At 39.1% G+C, this 25,014-nt stretch overlaps 4 protein-coding genes, 1 long non-coding RNA gene and 3 pseudogenes across 9 annotated transcripts; 5 read left to right on the top strand and 3 right to left on the bottom strand.

Moving 5' to 3' along the window:
* The first annotated feature begins 2,530 nt into the window (after positions 1 to 2,530).
* Positions 2,531 to 5,560, top strand: LOC104701976 (uncharacterized). 2 transcript variants are annotated; one of them, XM_010417759.3, is made up of 10 exons: positions 2,531 to 3,372; positions 3,482 to 3,576; positions 3,769 to 3,836; positions 3,932 to 3,975; positions 4,059 to 4,136; positions 4,212 to 4,365; positions 4,440 to 4,592; positions 4,720 to 4,827; positions 4,912 to 4,977; positions 5,168 to 5,560. In XM_010417759.3, exons 1-10 carry the CDS (start codon positions 3,080 to 3,082, stop codon positions 5,264 to 5,266), a joined length of 1,158 nt encoding a protein of 385 aa, XP_010416061.2. In that variant the 5' UTR covers positions 2,531 to 3,079; the 3' UTR covers positions 5,267 to 5,560. The 2 variants fall into 2 exon arrangements, with proteins under 2 accessions (XP_010416061.2, XP_087313064.1); XM_087456938.1 differs by having other exon boundaries at positions 2,758 to 3,372; positions 4,070 to 4,136.
* Positions 5,561 to 5,675: 115 nt separating this feature from the next.
* LOC104701977 (disease resistance protein CHS1-like) lies at positions 5,676 to 7,686 on the bottom strand. Its single transcript, XM_010417760.3, has 2 exons — positions 7,069 to 7,686; positions 5,676 to 6,923 (listed from the first exon to the last, which is right to left on the bottom strand). The coding sequence occupies exons 1-2, from the start codon at positions 7,536 to 7,538 to the stop codon at positions 5,846 to 5,848; spliced, it is 1,548 nt and encodes a 515-aa protein (XP_010416062.1). The 5' UTR covers positions 7,539 to 7,686; the 3' UTR covers positions 5,676 to 5,845.
* On the top strand, positions 7,074 to 12,559 carry LOC104701978 (disease resistance protein RML1A). 2 transcript variants are annotated; one of them, XR_015561046.1, is made up of 7 exons: positions 7,778 to 8,247; positions 8,347 to 9,460; positions 9,557 to 9,859; positions 9,955 to 11,214; positions 11,313 to 11,524; positions 11,617 to 11,857; positions 12,037 to 12,559. XR_015561046.1 is itself a non-coding variant. In XM_010417761.3 (6 exons), the coding sequence occupies exons 1-6, from the start codon at positions 7,778 to 7,780 to the stop codon at positions 12,059 to 12,061; spliced, it is 3,717 nt and encodes a 1,238-aa protein (XP_010416063.2). In that variant the 5' UTR covers positions 7,074 to 7,777; the 3' UTR covers positions 12,062 to 12,559. The 2 variants fall into 2 exon arrangements, 1 of the variants encoding a protein (XP_010416063.2); XM_010417761.3 differs by having other exon boundaries at positions 7,074 to 8,247; positions 11,313 to 11,857.
* Positions 12,560 to 12,608: 49 nt separating this feature from the next.
* Positions 12,609 to 13,505, top strand: LOC147941639 (uncharacterized). The gene is made up of 4 exons (XR_015561052.1): positions 12,609 to 12,649; positions 12,712 to 12,789; positions 12,872 to 12,942; positions 13,184 to 13,505. It is a non-coding gene; the product is annotated as an uncharacterized LOC147941639 (long non-coding RNA).
* A 396-nt stretch (positions 13,506 to 13,901) lies between these two features.
* LOC104701975 (disease resistance protein CHS1-like) lies at positions 13,902 to 16,021 on the bottom strand. The gene is made up of 2 exons (XM_087456937.1): positions 15,372 to 16,021; positions 13,902 to 15,110 (listed from the first exon to the last, which is right to left on the bottom strand). The coding sequence occupies exons 1-2, from the start codon at positions 15,776 to 15,778 to the stop codon at positions 14,102 to 14,104; spliced, it is 1,416 nt and encodes a 471-aa protein (XP_087313063.1). The 5' UTR covers positions 15,779 to 16,021; the 3' UTR covers positions 13,902 to 14,101.
* Positions 16,022 to 16,977: 956 nt separating this feature from the next.
* On the top strand, positions 16,978 to 18,090 carry LOC147941638 (toll/interleukin-1 receptor-like protein pseudogene; annotated as a pseudogene). Its single transcript, XR_015561050.1, has one exon. The product of XR_015561050.1 is annotated as a toll/interleukin-1 receptor-like protein pseudogene (transcript).
* A 183-nt stretch (positions 18,091 to 18,273) lies between these two features.
* On the top strand, positions 18,274 to 21,187 carry LOC104701973 (TMV resistance protein N-like; annotated as a pseudogene).
* A 1,591-nt stretch (positions 21,188 to 22,778) lies between these two features.
* LOC147941637 (disease resistance protein CHS1-like) lies at positions 22,779 to 24,655 on the bottom strand (annotated as a pseudogene). Its single transcript, XR_015562000.1, has 3 exons — positions 24,237 to 24,655; positions 23,660 to 23,960; positions 22,779 to 23,614 (listed from the first exon to the last, which is right to left on the bottom strand). The product of XR_015562000.1 is annotated as a disease resistance protein CHS1-like (transcript).
* Between the last annotated feature and the right edge of the window lie 359 nt (positions 24,656 to 25,014).

Below are 25,014 nucleotides of genomic sequence, written 5' to 3'. Positions count from 1 at the left end.
TCTTATATTTAATTATAATTGTTAAAAAATCTTATATTTATAATCCTTATTTTTTTTTTTGCATAGTTACCTTGACTTTTAATTTGATAATTTTTTTTACTTAAAACTCTTTTTGTCATACTAGATTATGAACCATGCATATTTCAGTGAAAATTATATATGATTAATTGGTGACAGTTATGAAATATTATCTTATAAAAAATTTTAAATTACTATTAATGCAAATTTTTTATTTCAGATACACACTTTTAAAAAATTATAAAAATCAGTTGTGTTAAAAAAAAATTTTGATCCAAAAAATCCTGAATTTAATTGGACGTCGAAGTGAGGTAGATTGAACATTCAAACTGGTGACCTTGCATATACTAAACAATTTCTTTGACCACCAGACAAATGAAATATTTGTAGAATCATGAATTAATCTCATTTTCTCATATTTAATTGGCTGTCACCATCTATGTTTTCATTTTTTTCCACTGTTTTCTTACTAAACCATTTCTTATAAATATTTAACAATTTGTTTGTTTGAACAAAAGACTTGTGAAAAATATTTTGAGAAACTTCACATAGATTTTTAGTTGGAATTTTGAAAAAACATACTCCCCCTGTTTCAAACTATAAGATGTTTTGAGTGAAAACACAAATATTAAGAAATGACTACTTTAAAAAAGTTCAACCAATTATAAACAAGACTGCATAAAAAAACAATAAGAAAATATAAAAGTAATCTAAAAGTTGTCTAAAAAGTTGAAAACATCTTATATTATGAAACAAAGAAAAATCTCTAAAACATCCTATATTATGAAACGGATGGAGTATTTAAAAAACTCATGTTTTAATATCAGTATGCATGATTTCATTCTCAGTTGCTGTTCTTCGATAGCTAAAAGAGAGCGTTAAAGATCCATACATATAAGTCCCTAGCCGGTTGCATCATAGGCGGCGTCTGATTCTTTACTCCTATGTTATTGAATCGAAATTGTAATTTGCCAAGGGAAGTTTGAGAAATGCTCTTTCCTTTGCGGCTTTGCATATTGAGGTATGAAAAGAAATGGTTATTTTATGCATGGGACAAAATAAGGTATTGCATGAAGAACGCGATTTACTGGACCAGACAACAAGCTTTTGTAGTCTTACTACATATCTTTATAATAATCGTTCACAACATCAAACACGTTGAGGAGTGGATAACTCTGGGCCTTCTTCAACGACATCTTCTGAAAGCATGAAATAAGGAGAATGAATACACAAACTGTTTCTTAGTTTTAGTTTATATCTCATATTTAAATGCTAGCTATAAAGAAAAACATAATACAAACCTTAAGTGATGACTCTATCTCGTCTCTAGCTTTATTCATCTTTCGATTGTATTCAATCATACGGATAATTTCTGAGGTATGAGAAAAAAAAAATGCAATCATGCAGAGAAACCGCGGCGAGAACCCATAGATCTCCCAACCTGCGCAACGACGGATCTCAAATTCAAATTGTAGAGTTTTTATTCTGTTTGTTTAATTAAATAAATGGCCTGCGTTTTTGTATTATCTTTTTATATATACTGTTGGGCCCAATAAAGTGAAGTTTAGAATACACCGATGCAAGGAGAGTACTATGGACAATTACAATTACAATTACAATTACAATATATCTGTAAAGTTCTAGAAGTGTCTTGTAGGCTGCCAACTCTTAAAAAGATCTAAAGATTATATACAAAAAGCAAAAGAGTACGTTCCCAAAAATATTGAGAAAACTACAAAGTTATTTGAATTTTGTTAGGCGGACAATGGGATAAGGGGAAAAGAAAATGATGCTCCAGTTCGGTTTATATACTTTACAACAGTTTAATGTATTATTCATTTATTTTGGGTCAATAATTATGTTTTTGAGTTTTTTTTCTCTAAAACAACGAATTTGATAACATATTATTGTTTGTTACCCGAGTAATTATCACGACGTGACGATCACTTCAATTATATAAAAAAAACTAAGGAGCTAAACCTTTGACATTTTTATGATTAGGAAGACACTTATCACAATCAGTAATCACCTTCACAACCCTCGTATTGACATTTTGCAAATTCATTTGTTGACTTTGAGACCCTACATTATTTGTTGCCATCCATAATAAGTTTTTAAATCATTAATCATTAATATGGAATGCTAGCTAAACTAACAAAATCAATTATTAGCTAGAAATTACCTACCAAATAGACAAATTTATTTAGACATACTAATTTTTTCTTCTTCTTCTTCTTCTTCTTCCCATATGTCTATTTTTTTATTTGTATTTTTAATTTACTGTAACCAAATTTAGTAATAAAGCATTAGTGTATCTAAACTTAATTAAGGCAAAAGGCTATTTTAGACAGATAATAAAAATATTTTCACTAGCATATATGATCTAGCAACAAGCCAACAAGTAACATTTTTGTTTAATTATTCAACCAACATGGTACTATAATGTTGTCGGTTCAAACTGTTTCTTTTCCAAAAGCTTTAAATGTATGTCATAATTTTTCTTATGGCATCTGATAATAACTGAGTAATTAATTAGATCTCTGGACCATCATCTTTAACTTGTTTCATCTTTTTGACCATAGTTAAAAACAAAATAACTAATATCCATAAAACATAGTATCAAATTTCAAGATAATTTATGTGCTAATGCATAATTCAAATTTTTAATATTTATATAACCATTTCCCAATTTTCTATTGGATGTTTTTTTGGAGTGGATTTTAATAATAATATTATATTATTGTCTGAAAATAAAAATAAAAAAGTTGCGCGTCGTCACTCTCTGCTTCTTCTCTATTCAATCTATCTAATAAGCGGAGGAAACTCAAATTGTTACAGTTCACAAGTAATCTCTTCTTCAACCTCTCTCTCTCTCTTCCAATTTTTTTAAAGTTTCTCCCTTTCTTCTCTCTCTCTCTTTCTCTACGACAACTCCGTTAGACCCGTTCTGTGTTCTAATTTTATTCTTCTCTCTCGTTAGGGTTTTTTTTTTTTTTTTTTTTTCTGATTCGTTCAACACGGACCCAAATCAAATCTGCGTTTTCTTCTTTGTTCTCTAACGATGACCTCGAAGAACAATGCTTTGTCAGCGGCGCTTGTTTCGAATCTCCAGGATGTGCTTTCGAAGAGAAAAGGAGGGAACGAGGAAAAAGTTGGGAGCGATGGATCGACGGAGGAGGCTCCGTCTACATCTGATTCCGTTGACGTTGCGGCGGTGGAGGAAGAGATCGATGACTCTAGACCCATTGTTTTAGTTACGAACGGTGATGGGATTGATTCGCCAGGGCTTGTTTCTCTCGTTGAGGCTTTGGTTCTTGAAGGGCTTTACAATGTCCATGTTTGTGCTCCTCAAACGTGCGTTACGAATCCGATTGTTGTTAATTTGATTTTTGTTTTGTTCACACCTAACGTGTTTTGGTTAGTTAAAAGTTCTGAACTTATGGTGGTGAATTGGAATCTGCAGGGACAAATCAGCTTCTGCTCATTCTATGACTCCAGGGGAAACAATCGCTGTAAGCTCTGTTACTATCAAAGGTGCCACAGCCTTTGAAGTTGCAGGTATGCGGATTTGTTTGAAATGATTATTAAATACAGTTTTCTGAAGTTTTCACAACATCTATAAGCTTGACATATAAGTATATGGAATGTGAAGTGTTAGTGTAGACTTGGATTTTCCTCTTGTCGCCAGTTTCATGTGGTGTGAGTACTGTTTTGTTCATAGGATCTGCAATTACTCTTTTTTTGTCTCAGGGACTCCTGTGGACTGCATCTCGTTAGGATTATCCGGGGCGCTTTTTGCTTGGTCAAAACCAATACTGGTTAGCATTTTGCTTATTTTTCTTATCATTTTTGACTGTATGATATTTTGGTATTTTGTAATTTCTGTTTCTTTGTCTTTGCTTGTTTTCTTCAGGTAATTAGTGGAATCAATCAGGGTTCAAGCTGTGGCCATCAAATGTAAGTGCCTTTTGTCTTTTAAAAAAGTGGTCATTCATTGTCTGGCCGTCTCCTCTGTGTTTACTTAATTGAGAATCGTCCAGGTTCTATTCAGGTGCAGTTGCTGGAGCCATGGAGGCTTTGATTTCTGGGGTACCTTCTTTGTCAATATCATTGAATTGGTGAGTATATTGTGGGAATGCCTGCTGCTACATATTTGTATTTGTTGGCCATAATTCTTTTATTTCGATTTATAGGAAGAAAGATGAAAGCCAAGAGAGTCACTTTAAGGATGCTGTTGGTGTCTGCTTACCTTTGATAAACGCAACTATCAGAGACATTGAGAAAGGAATATTTCCTAAAGACTGCTCTCTCAACATAGAAATTCCAACATCACCCTCATCAAACAAGGTTTGTATCTTTAACAAAACTGTCTAACAAAAACAAGATATGGGGAAGCTGACGTTTCTTGTACATATGAATAGGGTTTCAAGGTAACAAAACGAAGCATGTGGAGACAGAATCCTAGTTGGCAAGCTGTTTCAGCTCACCGTCACCCTGGTGCTGGGAATTTCATGTCCAACCAACAAAGTCTAGGGGCTCAGCTCGCCCAGCTTGGCAGGGATGCTTCAGCTGCTGTGAGTTTATTCCCTATTCAGGAGTTTTCAACCTCTGAATTTGTGCTTTTTTATAGATTAATTGTTGGTTCAGAAGGTCCAAGATTAGTATATTCGACTCTGATATTCAGATATTTGGCAATCTCAGGGGGCAGCTCGTCGTTTTACCACTCAGAAGAAGAGTATTGTGGAGATTGAATCGGTTGGTGTTGCTGGTAAAACTGATACCCGTGTTAAGAAATTCTTTCGTCTAGAGGTAAAGACAAACTTATAACCATTCTCTTCACAATTCCTTTTGATATTCATTGAGTTTTAAGTTCCGACGTATATATATATGCAGTGTCTTGCTAAAGAACAAGAACACACAGATGAAGATTTGGATGTCAAGGCTCTAGAAGATGGTTTTGTAAGTCGCCATGATCGTGCTCTTTTTTGTATCATATATCCATTCTCCTTTTCTGCATCCTGTTCTTCTCTAAATCAACACTTGCACTCAACATGAAACACATTTTGTCTGGTTAAATTCTTAAGTCTTCTAAAAATTTCTAAGGAATATATATATGTATTATAACCTACTTCCCTTTTGGTAATGGCAGGTTTCTGTGACTCCATTGTCTCTACTTCCAAATATTGATTCAGAAACTCAAGCCGCAGCATCAGACTGGATCTCCAAAGCCTTTAACTCTGATCAATGAAAAAAGGTCATACTCGTAAATTATGTTACATGATTTGGCCAAAACTCTCCCAACAAATCTGATTACTGGATTCTGCATTTATTTGTTCTTGTGGTCGTCTTGTCATTTAACCCTTTTGTTTATTTATTTATTTGATCTCCCTACAAGGTCTGGGTTGCTCTTGTCTTGTTTGTTTGTTTGTCAGTAGCTGTTTTACCTTTGTAATTGGGAAAAAAGGTCGCTCTGCTTTTTCTCTATTTCGTATTCATACAATTTGTATACCTTTTGATTGAGAAGAACGATCTTTTACCCAAATACCATGTTTGATACTATTGCCTCTGCCGCCATTACCCAAATATCTGGCAAGCATCTTGTCGCAGATTTTTCTCTTCTTTGATCTCAGTCTTCAGTGACAACGCCTACAAATCACTTTTCAGGATACAAGAAGTATAAATGTAAAGTTACAAGTTTTGCATAGATGCTGGGTAACGAGCTATCATCAACACAGATGACAGATACATCACTTTTATTGTATTTGGCACATCCACCAAATACTTTGAGTAGGCTTAGAACATGGTATGCACTTTGATTGTCAAAGACTCAAAGCAACATGAGATATGAAGGTGTATATTCTTCTTCATCTGCTCCTACATATTGTTCCAATTCGATTTGATGTCTTGGAAGGTATTCACCTGCCCCGATGTAATTAGATATCTGACGGCTACCATTATCTTGTGATGCTTCGAGCTTGCGCAATGTTCTTTTCCAACTCTCTTTGTCTTTATCAAATAAAAATGAACCGAGTACTTTGAGGGCAAGAGGAAGACATCCAGCAAAGTGGACAGCACGAATGGAGAAGGGTTCAAAACCAGTAAGAGGATAAGTCCTCTTGAAAGCGTGTATAGAGAAGAGTTGGAGAGCTTCCTCATATCTGAGACACTCCATCTCGTATTTTACTCCGCATGACTTAAGTGAATGGTCGAATATAGCTGTCATGATAACTCTACTTCCGGCACCGAGCCAACGGGTAGCCTTGAGGGCATTCTTAAATTGTTCGCTCTGAGTATCATCAACACCGTCAACTACAAGCAGCACTTTTCGGTTTACAAGACTTGGTTTGATGGCGTCAAAGATATCAGCAGAACTTCTTGTCATTGTAAGATGTTCAAGTAAACTTGGTGAGATGCGGTTCTGATAGATTTTGTTGACATTGGTTAGGAAGCAGTGGTGTTGAAAGTGGCCTGAGATGTCGTCGAAAACACACTCAGCGAGTGTCGTTTTACCAACGCCTTGGAAACCCCAAATGCCAAGTGTGCGGACCTGGTTCGTAGATTCCAAATCCAGCAATCCATAGACGGCTTTCTTATGACGATACATACCAACAAGACCGTTGGATTCGTCAGATGCGGGAGAAGGCGATTCATTTGACATATCATCCACAACAGATGTGTCTTCAAGTGCATATCTCTCAAGTCCAAGTGCAGTTTCTCCAGAAGCAGATAAGCTTTTGGGTTTATACTTGCTATCGATATCTGTCGTCAATCCCGAAACACTCGATTCTAGTAGGCCAACACTAGATTGCCTGATTGCTGATGCCTTTCGACGAAGTGATTGGAGGGCGTCAGTAGGAGAAGTAATGTTGATGATAAGATTATCGAGCATCTTGGAATCATCCTCCCTAAGGAAACAAAAGGAAGGTTGTAAGTTGAGACTAGTCACTAGAGTAGCGACTAAGGTTTAAAGCCTAATTACAGTGATTAAAACCTCTTAAACGAAATTGGTGGTAGACAAATTTTATATCTTTAATAAGAAGAATATGGTACCAATCGCGCGAGCAAAATCTACGGTCGGTGCGGCTCTCTAATCGATCCAGTGCATTCCTCCAGTGATTCACAGTCTCCGGAGTTTCTATTTCTTCATGTCTCCTCAAGTCTTCCGCGAATTTTCCGGTTGGTTTTGTCAAATCCTCCGGATCCACTTCGTAGAAGACTGTTTTGATTTTGATGAGCCACGAACGCTCAATAATCTCCGCGAGTACCTCCAAGCACCAGACGGAAGAGGCGTAGTTCTCCGATATCACAACGACGGCAATCTTCGACTCTCTGATTGCCTTAGCGGTTTCAGGCGAAATTTTTCCTTCTCTCGTCGTCTGCTGGTTCACATCTTTGTAAGTTCGAATTCGTTTTGAGTCCAACGAACGGTAGAGATGGCTGACGAAAGTCCTACCGGTGTCCTCCTTTCTAAAACTCAGAAACACATCGGGTTTTGATGAGGAGGAGGAAGAAGAAGCCATGGTTATCGATGTAGTGTAGGGAACTAGGGATGATCTATAGCTCTGAGTTTTTGACTGAAGATTTGCAATGGAGTCAGTCAATGGAGTAGGTTTAGCTTCCAAAATTCAAAAGGGATTTTTTAAAATAATGTCCACCATGTGCAAGTGTGTCACCACATGGTTGCTTTTGGGGAGGTCTTATTGAACCTCCGTTTACTTTTTGGAAGTTTGGCCACATAGTTGATCCACAGAGACTAGTGATGGCTTCTTCTTCATCCTCTTCGTCTCATGTCTGGAAGTATGATGTGTTCCTGAGTTTCCGAGGAGAAGACACCCGCAAAAACATCGTCAGCCATTTGCACAAAGAGCTTGTCAACAGTGGAGTTGTTACCTTCAAGGATGATAAAAGGCTTGAGATAGGGGACTCCATTTCCGAAGAAATCAGCAGAGCCATCCAAGACTCCAGATTCGCTCTTGTCATTCTATCAAAGAACTACGCTTCGTCTAAATGGTGCCTGGACGAGCTCCTTATGATAATGGATCTTCACTTCAAGAAGGAGATTAAAGTCGTTCCCATTTTCTATGGAGTTGATCCTTCTCACGTCAGACATCAGACTGGGAGTTTCACATTCGACGAGTACCAAGGCTTAGAAATTGCTAAGAAGGTCACGAATTGGAGAAAAGCTCTTACCCAGATCGCCAGCATAGCAGGCAAGGATTTTGCAACTTGGTTAGTTTTCACTTCACTACCAACATATGTCTCTGATATGTACTAGTACCATATCTATGGAACCATTTGTAAGTGTTCTGAGAATTTTCCATATGCTAGTGACGATGAGGCCTTGATGATTGAAGAGATTGTTGAAGGCATTTCAAACCAGTTGTTAATTATGCAGCCAGTAGATTACAGTGATATTGTTGGAATGGAAGCTCACATGGAGCTACTGACTTCTCTATTGAGTATGGAATCTGGGGACGAGGTTCGTATGATAGGAATCTGGGGAATGGGAGGCATTGGCAAAACCACCATTGCCAGATGTCTCTTTGACCGATTTTCAAGGCCATTTCCAACTCGTTGTTTCCTTGAAAACGTTTCGAAGATATACAGAAACCATGATGCCTCGTATTTACGGAAAAAGTTTATTTCAACAGCACTTGGTCTTGCTGAGGAGAAGATGAAGTTCTCGAGTGTAGAAATTGGACCCCAGGAGATTAAGGCAAGGTTTGGACGTCGTAAAGTCTTTGTTGTCTTTGATAATGTGGATGACATGAAACAGGTGCAAGCCCTCGCTAAAGAGTCCAACTGGTTTGGTCCAGGTAGCCGAATTATCATAACAACACGGGACAGGGGCTTGCTTATTTCATGTGGAGTAAGAACTGTATATGAAGTCAAGTGTTTGGATACTGGTGCTGCTCTTCAGTTATTTAACCAGTTGGCTTTTGAAGGAGGGATTCCTCCTTCTGAACTTTATGAAAAACTGTCAATCCGAGCGTCCTGGCTTGCTCAAGGTCTTCCAGCCGCTATTGAAGCTTACGGTTTATTTTTCCGAAGAATGACATCTTTGAAGGAGTGGGATGATGCGTTATGTAGATTTATAGAAGCTCCTCATAAAAATGTTATGGAGATCTTGAAAATTAGCTACGATGGCTTAGAGGAGGCAGATAAGAATGTTTTTCTTCATGTAGCGTGCCTCTTCAATGGTGAGCCTCTCCAGCGTGCCACTACCCTTCTCGATGATGGTGAACTACAGGGTTGTCTGGGATTAAAGATATTGGCTGAGAAGTCTCTTATTGAAATCACAGCTGGTGGGTATATAAAGATGCATAGTTTGATAGACCAAACTGCTAGAACAATTGTGAATCAAGAATCCGTGCAGAGGCCCCAGGGACGAAGAGTATTGTGGGATCCTTATCAAATTTATAAACTACTGGAAAGTAACGCGGTAAGCCTCTACAGTTTCTGTAACATCTGTTGTTGTTCTTGGTGGTTTCTGCACTTGTTTGTATGCCAACTGACTTTGTCGTTTTTATTCCCATAGACGAGCGAACCAACTAATTGCATGTCGTTACACATGTGTGACATGGTTTTCGCGTTGCATTTGGGTGGGTATACGAAGTACCACGACACGCTCAAATTCCTCAAGATCTACAAGCACTCGGATCGTATAAAGTCCAAGCTGCATTTAAGTAGTGACGATACAAATCTACTTTCATCGAGGCTTAGATTACTACAATGGGACACATTTCCATTGACAACATTCCCTTGCCGATTCCGTCCACGAGATCTTGTTGAAGTCAGTCTACATCGCAGCAATCTGACTGTATTCTGGGAAGAGACCATGGTAAAAGCTCTCAACCGATCAATACTTATGAAAATGTGTCTTCCAATACTTGTACATTATCACAATTTCCCTATTCTTTGTTGAATTATTCTCAGGAGATGCCAAACTTGAGAAGATTGGACTTGTCAGGCTCTGAAAATCTGGAACATCTTCCAGATCTTTCAATGGCCGTGAATTTGGAGGAATTGATAACTCGAGGCTGCAAGAGGCTGAAGAGAATTCCAGAGTCCATCAGTAACCTTACGATGCTGACAAAGCTTGATGTCTCATACTGTGATCAACTTAATAGTTACCACATCACTATAAGGGAACTGAGTGGGGGCTGCCGTCAAGTTGCTCTGTATTTTTCGGGTAAAGAGGTGAAAATGGAGTCCATTACAAATCTATCCGTTGGAGGAAACATACATATTCAGATGTTGTGGCTTGATGGCAACGCAGATCACCTCTGTTTTAGTACTGAGCATCAAGCACCTGATGAATTGATGAAGGGGGAGCAACAACTACCTCATAATGAACCACCTCTTGAATTTTCTATGAGGACACTGCATGCAGTACCAGATTTTCATTGTCCTGAACCGATGAGGAAAGCAGAGCAGAAACCACGACCCATGTCAGAATTCCATGATTTCAATTTTATAGACATTATCAGGTTTAACTACAACGCTGATGATGCAAGTTTCCTCTGCTATGGCCTTTCCATGTTTCCCTGCTTGAAAGAGTTAAATCTAATCAACTTAAACATCGAAGTGATCCCGGATGACGTATGTGGTTTGCACTTCTTAGAGAAATTGGACTGGAGTGGCAATGATTTTGAGACTTTACCAGAAACCATGAATCAACTTCCCAGGTTGAAATATGCCAGCCTTTGTAACTGCCGCAGACTAAAAGCATTGCCAGAACTAGTTCAGTTGGAGAGAATCAAACTCTCTGGCTGTGTGAGTCTCCAATCAGTGTTCAAAATATCTCATGCTGAACAAGATTGGGCCAGATTCCAGTTGCTGGAGCTTTGGGTTGACGACTGCAAGACCATTCAATCAATTTCAGATAAGTTTGGACAATATATTAAGCTATCATATGTAGATCTTAGCAGGAATGACTTCGAGACATTGCCATCAAGTATCGGAGGTCTTTTCTCTCTGGGAACTCTCTGCCTCAATAAGTGCAAGAAACTCAAATCGATAGAAAGAGTCCCATTGTGCCTCAAATATCTCTACGCACATGGCTGTGAATCCCTGGAAACGATTTCCCTTCCTTTGAACCATTCTGTAAAGCACCTTGATCTAAGCCATTGCTTCTGCTTAAAGCAGGATGAACATTTAATCACTCAGTTTCTTAACGAGGGAGAAAACAAAGAGGTATGTTCTCAGCTTTTTCTCCCACTCCTCCATCTGCAGACACCATGAACTTGATAATTCTCTTTCCTTTTTTGGTTGTTGTTATTGTCGTGGAATAGGAGTCACTGAGATTTGCTTTCTTTCCGGGAACCGAGGTGCCCAGTTACTTCGACAAGATTAAGACAGGAAAGTCCCTAACGATTGGCTTACCCCATATTTGGCCATCCCCGAAAATGCTGGGTTTTGATGGGTGTATCATGCTTTCTTGCAAGAAGCCCTTCCATATACGATTCTCGCCATTTTCTTATGACAGGGACTGGGGATATGAAAGGTACTTTTATTTGTACCTTAAACCAGATTTCTTTCATTGCCGGGAAAGTAGTTTTCATAGTACTGAAGATGAAGAAGAAGCTGTTAAATCAGATCACCTGGTTATCATCCGAGGGTTAAAAAACTTCAGCGACAAAATCAACAAGTTTGGCATCCAATCCGATTTGCAATTCTCAGAGGAGTTTAAGTCTCCCCCTGCGGAGCTAAAATCATGTGGATTTAGCTTGATTTGGGAAGATGACCAAACAGACAAGATAACCAAAAACAAAAAACAAAGACCTGTCGATTCTCTTCAAATTTGGAAAGTTGAAGAACCTTTAGAAAATCTTAATAGGTCAGTCAAAATTCAGCTTGGTTATATGTACTTTTTAAAGTTAAGTTCAGTTGCCTTGAACACATGTTGCATTGTTGATGTAAAATTTTATCAATTAGACTAGGACAGGTATCTTAATAACTAACTTCTTAGAACTTTCTCTGAGGTTTCACCGTCTTCTGTGTTTTTCTTATATTCAGGGAATCTGTCAGTTGTGGAGACTAGATGTACAGACTTTAACAATTTGACCAAAGTTTCAGTCTTCCAGATCTTACAAGGGCCACACTATTTAAGGAGTTGATACTGAAAGGCTGCTTTAAATTAGATTTATCGCATTGTGACTGCTTAACAAATCTTCGGATCCATACTTTTGAATAGGATGTGCTCGCCTAGCGAAAAACAGAAAAGACTGTCCATTCAGAATGTGGACTCAGTGGAGGGCGGCTAATCATATTGAAGCTCCCCAGAGCTGTGAAAAAACTGACTTCTCTTGGAAACCCATCCACAGAGGGGGAAATAGACGAAAAATGTTTTTCAACTCGTTTGGAAAGTGTAGATTTTCTTTTACCTTTTTCTTTCGCCAGTATCTTTTCTATATAATATGGAGTGGAAACGATAAGTGTGGAATGTATTCGGATTATCAGGGTGCTCTTTGTTTGGTCAAAACTAATACTGGTTAGCATTTTGATCATCTCAATCATATGACTATGTGATATTTTGGTATTTCGTAATTTCTGTATCTTTTGTCTATTTATGTTCTTCATGTAATTAGTGGAATCAATCTGTGATCAAGCTGTGAAAAATAAATATAATGTAAGTGTTTCTGTCTTGTCTGCCCGTCTATTCTGTTTTCCTAATTTTTGAGAATTCTCCAGGTTCTATTCAGGTGCAGTTGCTGGAGCCAGAGAGCCTTTGAGTTCTGGAATACCCTTGTTGTCAATATCGTTGAACTGGTGAGACTCTCGTGCCTTCGTGGTAATAGGTGCAGCTACATATGTGGAATTATTTTGCCTTAATTTCTCGTATTGATTATAGGAAGTATGATGAAAGCCAAGAAAGTGGCTTACCTTGATAAACAGCAACTATCAGAGACACAGAGAAAGAAGGTCAGTCTCTTAACATAGAAATTTCAACATCACCCTCACAACACAAGGTTTGTATTTCTAATAAAACTCGTCTCAGAAACTGTTTTTTTTGGTTTGACTTTTGTATGCAAAGAATATGATATATGCGTGCTGTGATTATGAATCAACTCTTCAACTCTTTTCTTCATACATGAACCGAACTTGTCGGCTATCCCTTTAGGTAATGACAGTTTTCTGTGACTCCGTTGTCTCTGTTCCAAAGGTTGATTCGGGAACTCAAGTCACAGAATCAGAATGGATCTCCAAAGCCCTTAACTCTGATAGATGAAAAAGGTCATACTAGTAAATTGTGTTGCATGATTGGCAAAAACACTCCCAATAAATCTGGTAACTCGATTCTGCATTTGTTTGTTCTTGTGATATTGTTCTCAACTTATCATTTAACCCTTTTGTTTATTTTATTTATTTGATCTCCTACAAGTCTGTGGGTGTTGTTGGTTGGTTTGTTTGTTTGTTTGTCAGTAGCTGTCTGCGAACGCTTAACTTTGTAATTGGAAAAAAAAGGTCGGTCTGCGTTTTCTCTATTCTGTAGTTTTTTTTGTATACCTCTTGATTGAAAAAACGATCTTTTTGCTGGCACAATTTCTCGAATAGAAGTATAAAACCTTGTGCAAATGCTATGTTGACATCTCCAAGTTACATGGGCCCTTGCCACTTACATTACTGGATACTCTGGCACCGCATCACCTAAAAATCATTTTTTCTCGGTAGATATACAATTATTCTTTCCACCCTGCCATTCTACTTAGGGATGTTCAGATGTATATCATTCCTCACACTGTTTACCTCGATCTCCACTTGTAAAAGTGCCGTCCTATTCCTCCTAATCTCCTGTCAGAAGACTTTATCTTTTGGTTCAATTTGTTTTTCCAAGCTTGAAAGTACTAGTGCCTTCTGAGTCCAACGAGTGTTGACGAGACTTATCTGAATCTACCCATCATTACACACAAAATGAAATAAAACAGTAAACACACACAAACGTACACACATAATAAACGATAAATATACAAAAGAGTTTAGTGACGAACATATGTCCTTGTTCGTCTTATTCAACCAGGGTTTTCACAACATTCTTTTCAAACAAATCCAACTGAAGTAGACTTATGAACATGCCCACTGATCATTCCAGAGCCAAGCAATATAACGGGAAAGAGTTTGCTTCATCTACTCCAATGTGTCGATCCACTTTGATCGGACGTCTCGGTGCATAGTCATCTGCTCCAATGTACCTATTAATCTCTGAAGCGTAGTTATCACGAGATGCGTCGAGGGTACGCAATGTACTTATCCATACATCTTTTTCCCTATCGCGTAGGAACGATCCCAACAGTTTGAGGGCCAGAGGAAGACGATTAGCGACATGAACAGCCCGAAAGGAGAGACCTTCAAAACCAGGGAAAGGGTTGCTCTGCTTGAAAGCAATCTCTGAGAAGAAAGCAAGAGCTTCCTCGTATCTAGGACACTCAACCTCGTAGATTTGTTTCACTCCACATTCAGTTAGCAAAGACCTCTCTTGTGTGATTACAATGACCCGACTTCCTGGACCAAACCAACTCGCGTCTTTGGTTATACCTTTTAGCTGCTTCATGTCATTTACACCATCAACAACAAGCAGAACCTTCCGGTTCCCCATCATTTCCTTGATGGCATTATCAGAGCTCCCCGTAAAAACTTCACTATTTAGCATATCTAGTATACTCTGCAACTTGTTGATGTTATTCTTCATATATATATGGTGCTGAAATCGTGGTGACATCTCCTCGTAAAGGTGCTTGGCAAGAGTTGTCTTCCCAACTCCTTCCGTTCCACAAATACCAATTACTGTAGAATCTGTGTGCAATGTTACAGAACGCAGCTCTTTCAGGCGACGCTTCATCCCCAGATGGGTTTGGGGACTGAGCAGGGGCAACGAGAATAGTTTAAAATGTCCTCGGAGTAAGGTGGGAGAAAAATGCCATGTCTGAAATTTAAACTTGTCAGGGATTCTGTAATTTAAAGGGCTGTATGCACTCTCTAGCTTCAAACTCCTAGCCGGGCTTAAACCAGTACTATGATAGCTTGATGTGGAAGATGTCAGGATATTAGAAGCGAAACTAGTAATGCTATCCACAAGCTCTGAGTCGTCCTCCCTATCATGTAAAATAAAGTCTTTTTTTTGTTTAAATGTATACTAAGTCTTGAGATCATGAACTCTCCTAACAACTAGTCAACTACATAATTACCCTTAATATATCACACCAAAACAGTATTTTGCTCAGTAACCCGAAAAGGAAACGATATTAGCAATTCTACCCGAAAAGGAAACGATAAGAAGATTAAAACAAAAAAAAAGTAGCAAACAGTGTTTGCACTAAAAAATAAAATAAAAAAGAAAGAAGCAAACAGTGTACCAATCATTGGAATTGAAGCTAGGTTTGCGAGACACCTGAGCATACAACCACTTCCGCACCATCTCCAAGGTCTCACTCTGCGTGTCCGCGTATTTTCCTACTGCGTGACTTAAGATATCCAAAGGATTAACTTGGAAGAATATAGGAATTGTTGTCAGAGTTCCTATCTTCTCACACTCTATTAACTTTCTGAGGTCATCCATCCAGAAGTCAGAAATCACGTAGTGCTTTGATATCACGGGGATCGCAACTAGCGACTGTTCCATAGCCTCATGATCCAGGTCCTCGAAAGGCTCAGAGGCTATGAAAGTTGAGATGTATTTGGTCTTCAACGAGCTGACAAGATGGCTCACAATAGTTTTGCGAATCTCATCCCCTCGGAAATTCAGGAACACGTCGTGTGTCATGGTCACGATAAAAAGCCAAAGGAAGCGATCCGTCAGATTTTCTTTTCCTTGTTATTATTATTTTTTTTTTGCAAGGAAATTTCTCAAGTTTCTAGCAAGGATTGATATATAAAGCAGCTACTAGAAAGTCATCGCTACAAGTGAATAACGTGACCTGCACATCTTTGTTACGAACTGACAAGAAGTCGTCTATATTCCGTTTTCACCAATAACAGTTGCGAAACATTCCATTGTTTCTTTTTCAAAAAGAAATACATTCCATTGTTTCTTTTTCAAAAAGTAATACATTCCATTGTTTGAGATTATTAGATAAAGTTGTTACATAAGAATGATCGTGACATGACACTTTTTAAAGTTAATGAATATACCGGTATATGAGAAGAGTTAGATTAGTTGGCACGCAATGTCATTTTCATTGACTCAAGTATTTAGAAATCAAGTTGCTTATCTTAAAATCTATCTACATATATATATGGTCACACAAGCAAAACAATACTATAAGAGTTTGAACAAGTTCTATTTCACAATAAAACTTGACAAAAAAAGTAACATGGTTTTAGGTGTTTTTTTTTCATAGAAAATACTTAACATGGAGTCAAATACAGAGTCGATTCTTAGAAGAAAAAAAAAATATAGAGTCGAGTCAGATTCTGGCTCCCTGGGAAGAGTGACTGTAGTTGTTGTTTAATTATGCCAACTATATAAACATGTAATCCGTACACTCTGAATATGCAATAGCCATCATCGTGCATGTTGCAGACAATGCAAATCTTGTATCATTTTGTCTTTTGAAACACGGATTGGTGATTCGAACTTATCCATTCTTTCCTTTCCATGCGGGTAAACCACTTTAGCCGTAGACATATGTGTCAGGAATGCTTTGGAAACAAATTGCTGTCTTATCCGGACTCTGATCAAGAGATTAAGTTACGGCTTGTCTTTTCTGCTACGATAAGTACGACATAGCTTTTCTATGTATTGAACTATTTAACCGCAATGGTAAATCAGCCTAGGGTACGCTGGATGGATTTTGGAAGCTTAGCCTAACAAATGTCGAATAACCATTTCTAGTGATTGTCTAGTCCATATTTTAGTAGAGCGGAATCAAGTTTCTTTGGGACTTGCTTGTGGGAGTTAATACATGTGGTATTACGAAATTCGTCTATCAACAAAATCTAAGAAGAAATTCGAAGGAAATGAATGGTCAGTCGTATTAATAAATTTAGAGAGCTACATGATGGATGTTGCCACAGATCATAAGGCCAATCTGTCACAAACTTCGAAGAATTCAAATTACAGTTTCCAGCGTGTCGCGCCCATGTACAACGTGGCAGTGTGTAATTAATAACGTTGACTTGAATGTAACTTCATGAACTTCTTCCGATCAAAAAATTCAAAAACCAACGGCCTAGCTCCTTATTAAGAGGTCCAAGCCAAGAAATTCAGATAAACATCACAACGATGGAGTTACCTCGCGTTGTGAGGCAGTATGATGTGTTCCTCAGCTTCCGAGGAGAAGATACCCGCAAAGGTATCGTCAGCCATTTGCACAGAGCATTTCTTGCCAAGGGAATTGACAAAATCTTCAAAGATGATAAAACACTCGAGATTGGCGACTCCATTTCCAAAGAAATCAAGGAAGCTATACACAATTCAAAATTCGCGGTCCTAGTTATCTCAACGAACTATGCTTCCTCGACTTGGTGTCTAGACGAGCTCCAGTTGATAATGAAGCTTCACAAGGAAAAGCAACTCACTGCCGTTCCAATTTTTTACAACGTTGATCCCTCCGACGTACGTCACCAGAGAGGAACTTTTGCCTTAGAAAGGTACGAATGTTCAAGAATTATGCTACTATTTTCCAGCAAGAATAGAGCAATGGCGGCAAAGATTCAAAAATGGAGAGAAGCTCTCAGGGAGGTCGCAGGAACATCAGGCAAGGATTTGAGTACTTGGTGAGTTTTCGCATTTCAGCTGTATTTTCCCCGTAAATTACTAATAAGCATCCTCTATAGTTGAACCACACAGAGACGATATAGAATAATTTGTAAGTTATTGCTCATGAGAAATGACCATATGAAAACGGAGGGAGGATATCAAACCTTTCCCAGTCCTCTGAAAGAGCCTTTCTGTCGTCTACACTTCATTGTACTCTTGTCATTAGCTCATATGCAACCTCCATCTTGGTTCTTCTCTGACTGTTGTATTGTTTCCTCTTCCATGTGCATACTCTATCCATATTTCATCCTTGCTAAGCTACTAACATAGTCTAATAAAATTATTCCGATGATTGTTAGCGTGATGTAGACAAATGCAACTATCATTTCGCCTGATACCTTCTTTTTCATTGATCCCTTTCTTCCTTAACCTATTACTCTGCAAGAAAGTAGTTATGGATTGAAAATATATAAATATATGATCTGTGAATTATTATATATTTAAAGTTGCCTATCTAAAGCGACATTTTTTTTTCTATGTTCTCCACATTAGTAAAGACGAGGCCACGATGATTGCCGATATTGTTGGGCAAATTTCAAAACAATTGTTCTCCATGGAGCCGCTAGATTTCAGTGATATCGTAGGGATGAAAGTTCACATGGATCACCTGAATCCTCTATTGAGTATTGAATCTGAGGATGAGGTTCGTGTGATAGGAATCTGGGGAATGGGAGGCATTGGCAAAACGACCATTGCCAAGTGTCTCTATGAAAAATATTCACGTCGATTTGCTCATTATTGTTTCATAGAAAACGTTAGGATTGCTGCAAAGAATGGCCTCCCATATTTGCAGAAAAAACTTCTTTCTAATATCAGAGGCAAGAAACAAGAGACCTTCTGGAGCGTGGAGAAGGGATGCAGTTGTATCAAGTCGAAGCTTAAGGATAGAATTCTCCTTATACTTGACGATGTGGACAACATGGACCAGCTGCATGCCCTGGCAAAAAAGACTGGCTGGTTTGGACCAGGGAGCCGAATCATCATAACTACAAGAGACTTTGGCTTGCTCTACTCTTTTGGAGTGAGATTATTATACCATGTTAGCTTTTTGGACACCGATGATGCGATCCAGGTCTTTAAACAGGTTGCTTTTGAAGGAGGGCAAGCTCCTTCGGATGTCTACCAGCAATTATCAATCCGTGCTTCTAGGCTTGCTCAAGGCCTTCCTTCAGCCCTCGAAGCTTTTGGTACATATCTCCGCCGGATTAACTGGATAGAAGGGTGGGAAGAGGCATTGCGTATTCTTGAGACAGTTCCTCACCAAAGTATCATAGATATTTTAGAAACTAGCTATAAAGGTTTAGACGAGCATGAGCAAGCTGCGTTCCTTCATATCGCATGCCTCTTCAACGGAACCTCTGTCCAGCGTGTGAATGCCCTTATCGATGGTGGTGACATAAGGACAAAAGCTTTGCAAGTGAAGTCCCTCATAGACATATCATCTGATGGAGGCATCACCATGCACACCTTGATAGAACAGGCAGCAAGAAAAATTGTGCGCCTAGAATCTGGCTCCATGCCTTGGAGACAAAGAATTTTGTGGAAAACTGATCCAATCATCTTTGTGCTACAAAAGAACACAGTAAGTGTTAGAAACACGTTTAGATTGGACATTCTTCCTTGTCCAAAGCTCCATGGTTTTGGCCATACTTGTTTTTGTCTTCATGTCAACTGACTCCAATTCTCTCATCAGGGTACAACAACGACTGAAGGTGTAGCACTACACATGTGTGAGATGCTTCAAACGTTGTCTATCGAGGGAAACGTTCTTAACGGTATCAACAATCTTAAATACTTCAAGGCCTTCACCCATTTGAATGATATAGAGTCCAAACTGAAGTTCCTTCCAAGTACAGACATGCTTCCCAACACACTCAGGTTACTACACTGGGATTCCTATCCTATGACGACTTTGCCTCCTGGATACTATCCCCATTGTCTCGTTGAACTCAATTTACGTTACAGCAATCTTGTGCGTCTGTGGGATGGAACCCTGGTGAGCTATCAAAACGCATTGGTGTTGAGTCTGTTATAGTAACTAAAAGGTGTCATGATCTATTTAAAAGTATCTCCGGGGTTTTCACCGTCTTTTGTTTTTCTTAATTTCAGGGACTCGATCACTTGCGGAGACTAGATGTTTCTGGCTCTAAGAATCTAACCGAAATTCCAGATCTTTCAAAGGCCAAACTACTCGAGGAGTTGATAATGAAGGGGTGCACGAGAGTGAAGCAAACTCCGGAGTCCATTGGTCGTTTATCTAACCTACGAAAACTTGATTTATCCAACTGTGATGGTTTAATGAATCTTCAAAGCTATATATCAGAAAAGACTGTTCTTCCAGAACGTGGTCTTAGAAGACGCCGGCAAATCATATTGAGGCTTCCCAGATCACTAAAGAAACTAAGTTCTCTAACAAACCTATCCATAGAGGGGAACATACACATCGGCTTGTGGCATCTCAAGGGCAACGCAGAGCACCTCTCCTTCATTTCCGAGCAACAAATCCGTGATGAATTGATAATGATGCCAAAGGAAAGATTTCCAATCATCTCAAGCTTTTATGATTTTAAATCTCTCAGCATCATGCGGTTTAGCTACATAGCAGATGGTGGCCCCTTCCGTTGCATTAGCTTCTCAGGTTTCCCGTGCTTGGTAGAGTTGAATTTAATCAACTTGCACATCCAGAGAATCCCAGAAGATATTGGTCTATTGCAGTCACTAGAGAAACTGGATCTCAGCGGAAATGGTTTCAGGACTTTACCTGCAGCAACAAAGAACCTTTCTAAGTTGAAATACGTCAGGCTCTCTAATTGCACCAAACTCGAGGCATTTCCAGAGCTAACTGAGTTGCAGACGCTCAAGCTTTCCGGCTGTTCCAACATCAAATCAATACTGGAACTTTCTCATGCGGTTCAAGACGTAGGCAGATTCAGTTTGCTTGAGCTAGAGCTTGACAACTGCAAAACCGTTCAACCATTGTCAGAACAGCTTAGCCATTTCAACAATTTAATACACTTGGACCTAAGCAGCCACGAGTTTGAGGCAATCCCTGAAAGCATCAGAGACCTCTTATCTTTGGGAACTCTCTGCCTCAATAACTGCAAGAAACTCAAATCAGTGGAAGAGCTTCCACTAAGCCTCAAGCATCTCTACGCACACGGCTGTGATTCCCTGGAAAATGTCTCCCTTTCCTCGAATCATTCAATCAAACACCTCGATCTTAGCCATTGCTTCAGTATGCAACACAAAGAGTATCTGATTACTCAGTTTCTAAACGACTATAGCCGAGAGGTAAGCTTCCTACTAAATCGACCTCTGCTATTTTCGATTCTTCTAATCCCCTCTGTTATGAATTACATTCCTCTTTTTATCGTAGGATTCACAAGGATTTGTGTGCTTACCCGGAACTGAAGTGCCGAGATATTTTGAAAATCGATCCCATGGGACATGTACGAAGATCAGCCTACCTCCGATCAGGTTTACACCGACACTTGTCGGTTTCGCTGCCTGTATCATGATTTCTTGCGAGGGGTCCTCCAATCTCCAATTCCCAGCGTTTAGTTATGATTGGAACTGCGAAGATGATGAAGTGATTCGGATTAACCTCAAACCAAATATCAATCTTTCATCGGAGATTGAGGAAGAAGAGACTGATGCATCACATCACATGGTTATCATCCACGTCCCAAGTAGCATAACCACCGAGAAAATCGAAGAGTTGCGACTCGAATCGAATCTTCAACTTCCAGAGGCGTTTCAGTTTCCAGTTCCACCCGGCGAGATAAGAGCTTGTGGAATTCGTATCATCTCCGGCGCTTAAACTTAAACGAGACGGGCTGCTTACCAATTCAATTAATTGTGGCGAAGTTGGTTTAGGCTTGGTTTGGTTTGATTTGGTTTGTTAATTTCGGTTAATTTAATATCAGCTTTGTTTGGTTTGATCGGGTCGGGCTCTCATATCTTCCACAATCCCAATTCTAAATGATTTTTTTTTTTTTTTTCTCATAACGATATTTATTAACTTTACCTTCAAACGAAGGAAGAGAAACGACATATTACAAAGCCGAAGGAAACCTTTAACTCCCCGAAATTTTGCCGGCGGAAACAAACCTTCCCCGGTTCTAAGACTGAACACAAAAGTATAACAACAAAGCCGGCAAGGTTCAAATTGACACCTTCTGGATACTAAGCCGACAAGGGTTGAAACTCCTTCGGACATAAGCCGGCAAGTTTTAAGACAACTTCTGGATTCAAAAGATTGATTAACGGAAACAACCATCCGAAAATCAAGATAGAAGATCAAATCTACAACAAAGCTACAAAGATTATCACCTTGCCTCTTACTTCTTCAATTTTCCAGTTAATTTCTGTAACCTGAAGCTTGATTCTGCATCTTCGATAATCGGACACCATCAGAGCTAAACTTCTGGTCACATAGTCCTCTCTTGATTATGCGGAGACTTCGATAGTGAGATATCTTGGGCTACCAACGATTGGCAAGACGGAGCTTCAAAAGAAGACATTAAAACCGTCGAAAGCTGCCTGGGTCGGTGATGTCAATAATTCAATTGACTGGATCCGGTATGAAGGAGCCAAAAACCATCAGATTTCACCCAGATCTGAAGAATGGTTCGAGTGGAGGAAGCTTAGAAAAAGTCGCCTTAACCATAGCACCACCCACAAAAACAATTATGGATGGCCATGGGATGATTGGTTGAAGGCCATGAGAAACACCGGAGAACGTCGGAAGATGAGACATGCAATACTCTGTAGTCTAACATGAAGCGGATTAGATCTGAAAGCTATGGGAGTCACGGCGAACCGGCCAACGATGATTATGTGAATCCACCGTTACCGGACGAAAGCTGATCATAACCGTCAAAAGAAACCGGCGATATCAGACGAAAGCCCGACTAAATGGGACGACGAAATCGATTTTGCTTTCTCTCTCTAAATGATACGAGAGAGAGAAGAGAGAGAAAAGCATGTTCAAGAAGATTGATTCACGACATCATTATTCCTTTTCCCAATTCTAAATGATATGAGTCTTGTTTCCAAAAAAAAATCTAATAACATTACATTAAAAAAAAGAAAACAAAACGAGCATTTCGATTATTTTTTCCCTATTTTTAATTAAGAGCAAAACAGTATGATGGGAAGCGATTTGCCTCATCTGCGCCTATTTGTGGCTCAACTATGACGGGACGTCTAGAAGTGAAGTCATCTGCACTCACATACCTAGGAATCTCTGAAGTGAAGTTATCATGTGATAACTCAAGCCTGCGCATTGTACTTTTCCATTCACCAAAATTCCTACCGTGCATAAACGATCCCAACACTTTGAGGGCCAGAGGAATACGACCCGCAACCTCGACAGCACGACCTGTGAGCCCTTCAAAACCAGAAACAGGTTCTGTTTGCTTGAAAGCAAAGTGTGAGAAAGTACGAATAGCTTCGCCATATCCCGGACACATAACTTCGTAAATATGTTTCACCCCGCATTGAACTAGCAAAGACCTGTCTTGAGTGATTACGATAACCCGACTTCCCGGACCAAACAAACTGGCTTCCTTTAGAATACCTTGTAGCTGTTTACTGTCATCCACACTGTCAGCAACAACTAGAATTTTTCTTTGACCCACCAATTCTTTAATGGCATTGCTCCCATGGAAACTAGTTTTAGTTGTACAAAATTTCTAGCAAACTGGTTGTGGAGCTGCTCTCTTGTTTGGTCAAGTCATCCATGAAAATATGATGCTGAAATTGTGGAGAGATCTCTTCATAAATGTACTTGGCAAGAATTGTCTTCCCGACTCCTTCCATTCCATGAATGCCAATTATACCAATTTATTTTGTAGAATATGCGCATAACATCTCACACACCTCTTCTGCGGGACGCTTCAAGCAGTAAGTCGGCGAGTCCATACCCTCAAAAGGTTTGCTGTGATGTGCGAATGCTTTCTTCTTAGTGGTTTTGTACTTGGGCAACTCAGTAGCCCCAGAAAATTTGTTGTGCTGCAGAAATCCTTTCTTCTTAGTGCCAATGTCTTTTAATCCACCTGAGCTACTCGGTAGCTTGGGGGTAGCCCACTTTAGGCTAGGACTTGGAGAGCTTATGTTAGAAGACATCAAAGTGTCTGCAACGAAATTAGTAATTTTATCTACCAGCTTTGAGTCATCCTCCCTTTCATGAAAAATAAGGTTTGAGATCATCAAATACTATTTGTAATCCAAATCAAAGAAAATATACAACATTTCTTTTAGTCCTAGCCAATTAGTTGTGTAATGAATTTCAACATGGTGTTAAAACTGTTAATATAAATGAGCCTAACAAGTATATATATAGTCGAAGACAAATTGAATCATTAGTTCTAGCCAATTAGTTGTGTAATGAATTTCGTCATGGTGTTAATATGAATGAGCCTAATAAGTATTACCGAATCAATAGCAAGCAATGTACCAATGGCGGGAGTCGAAGCCAGAATTACGGATCAGGTGATCGCATAGCCAGTGCTTCACCGTCTCCAGGATTATGATCCGCTGTCCATTTCGGTCTGCGAAGTCTTCTACAAGACTTACAACTCTTAACGCATCCGACGAATGAACTTGTAAGAAGACAGGAACTGCTGTCAAAGTTCTGTCCTCTGCACACTTTGTTATCTTGGCCAGTTCGTCCACCCACAAGTCCAAAGAGGTGTAGTTCTCTGATATCAGGGAGATCGCCACTAGGCACTGCTCGATAGCCTGATTGTACATGGGATAACTTTCTGCGGATGTAGCTGCTCTGATGCCTTTTCTATCCAACAAACGGATAAGGTGGCTAAGAAACGTTTTGCGGATGTACTCCCCACTGAAACTTAGGAATACGTCGTACCTCATGATCACGAAGCTTTTTTCCTTTTCCGCAAAGAGGGTGAATAATAGTTTTGTCAAAATTTGTTGCACTCCATGTCTCTGACTTGTTCTTCGGCGTGTATACCCTCTCAATAAGATGGATTACGTGATCTGCACTTCTACCATGTACGAATAGTATTACAGCCAGCGAAGTCAACCTTTCTTTGATATTCTGTTTTCACCAATAATGATTTGCCAAATATTCTTTCCTTCGAATGTATATCTTTTACACAATAGAGAATGTGTCCAGCTTGTATGATGATGTCCAGAAGAAATTTGAAGTATTCAAATTTATTTCCAGCTTGTATGATGATGTTATAACACGTTGACTTTGATAAAAAATC

The sequence above is a fragment of the Camelina sativa genome, chromosome 7 (genome assembly GCF_030686135.1).
Source record: "Camelina sativa cultivar CO46 ecotype springtype chromosome 7, ASM3068613v1".
Lineage (NCBI taxonomy): Eukaryota > Viridiplantae > Streptophyta > Magnoliopsida > Brassicales > Brassicaceae > Camelina > Camelina sativa.
The sequence above is the reverse complement of the archived record's forward strand: the minus strand, read 5'-3'. Positions and strand labels throughout refer to the sequence as shown.

Bases quoted from the DNA above. Each gene is read 5' to 3' on its own strand.
- LOC104701975 (XM_087456937.1), bottom strand. From the start codon at position 15,778: ATGACACACGACGTGTTCCTGAATTTCCGAGGGGATGAGATTCGCAAA. The intron at 15,111-15,371 runs GTACACTGTTTG...TTTACATGATAG, and splicing joins AGCTTCAATTCCAATGATTG to GGAGGACGACTCAGAGCTTG.
- LOC104701978 (XM_010417761.3), top strand. From the start codon at position 7,778: ATGGCTTCTTCTTCATCCTCTTCGTCTCATGTCTGGAAGTATGATGTG. The intron at 9,461-9,556 runs GTAAGCCTCTAC...TTATTCCCATAG, and splicing joins AACTACTGGAAAGTAACGCG to ACGAGCGAACCAACTAATTG. The intron at 9,860-9,954 runs GTAAAAGCTCTC...AATTATTCTCAG, and splicing joins TATTCTGGGAAGAGACCATG to GAGATGCCAAACTTGAGAAG.
- LOC104701977 (XM_010417760.3), bottom strand. From the start codon at position 7,538: ATGGCTTCTTCTTCCTCCTCCTCATCAAAACCCGATGTGTTTCTGAGT. The intron at 6,924-7,068 runs GTACCATATTCT...TTGTTTCCTTAG, and splicing joins AGATTTTGCTCGCGCGATTG to GGAGGATGATTCCAAGATGC.
- LOC104701976 (XM_010417759.3), top strand. From the start codon at position 3,080: ATGACCTCGAAGAACAATGCTTTGTCAGCGGCGCTTGTTTCGAATCTC. The intron at 3,837-3,931 runs GTTAGCATTTTG...TGTTTTCTTCAG, and splicing joins CTTGGTCAAAACCAATACTG to GTAATTAGTGGAATCAATCA. The intron at 4,978-5,167 runs GTAAGTCGCCAT...TGGTAATGGCAG, and splicing joins AGGCTCTAGAAGATGGTTTT to GTTTCTGTGACTCCATTGTC.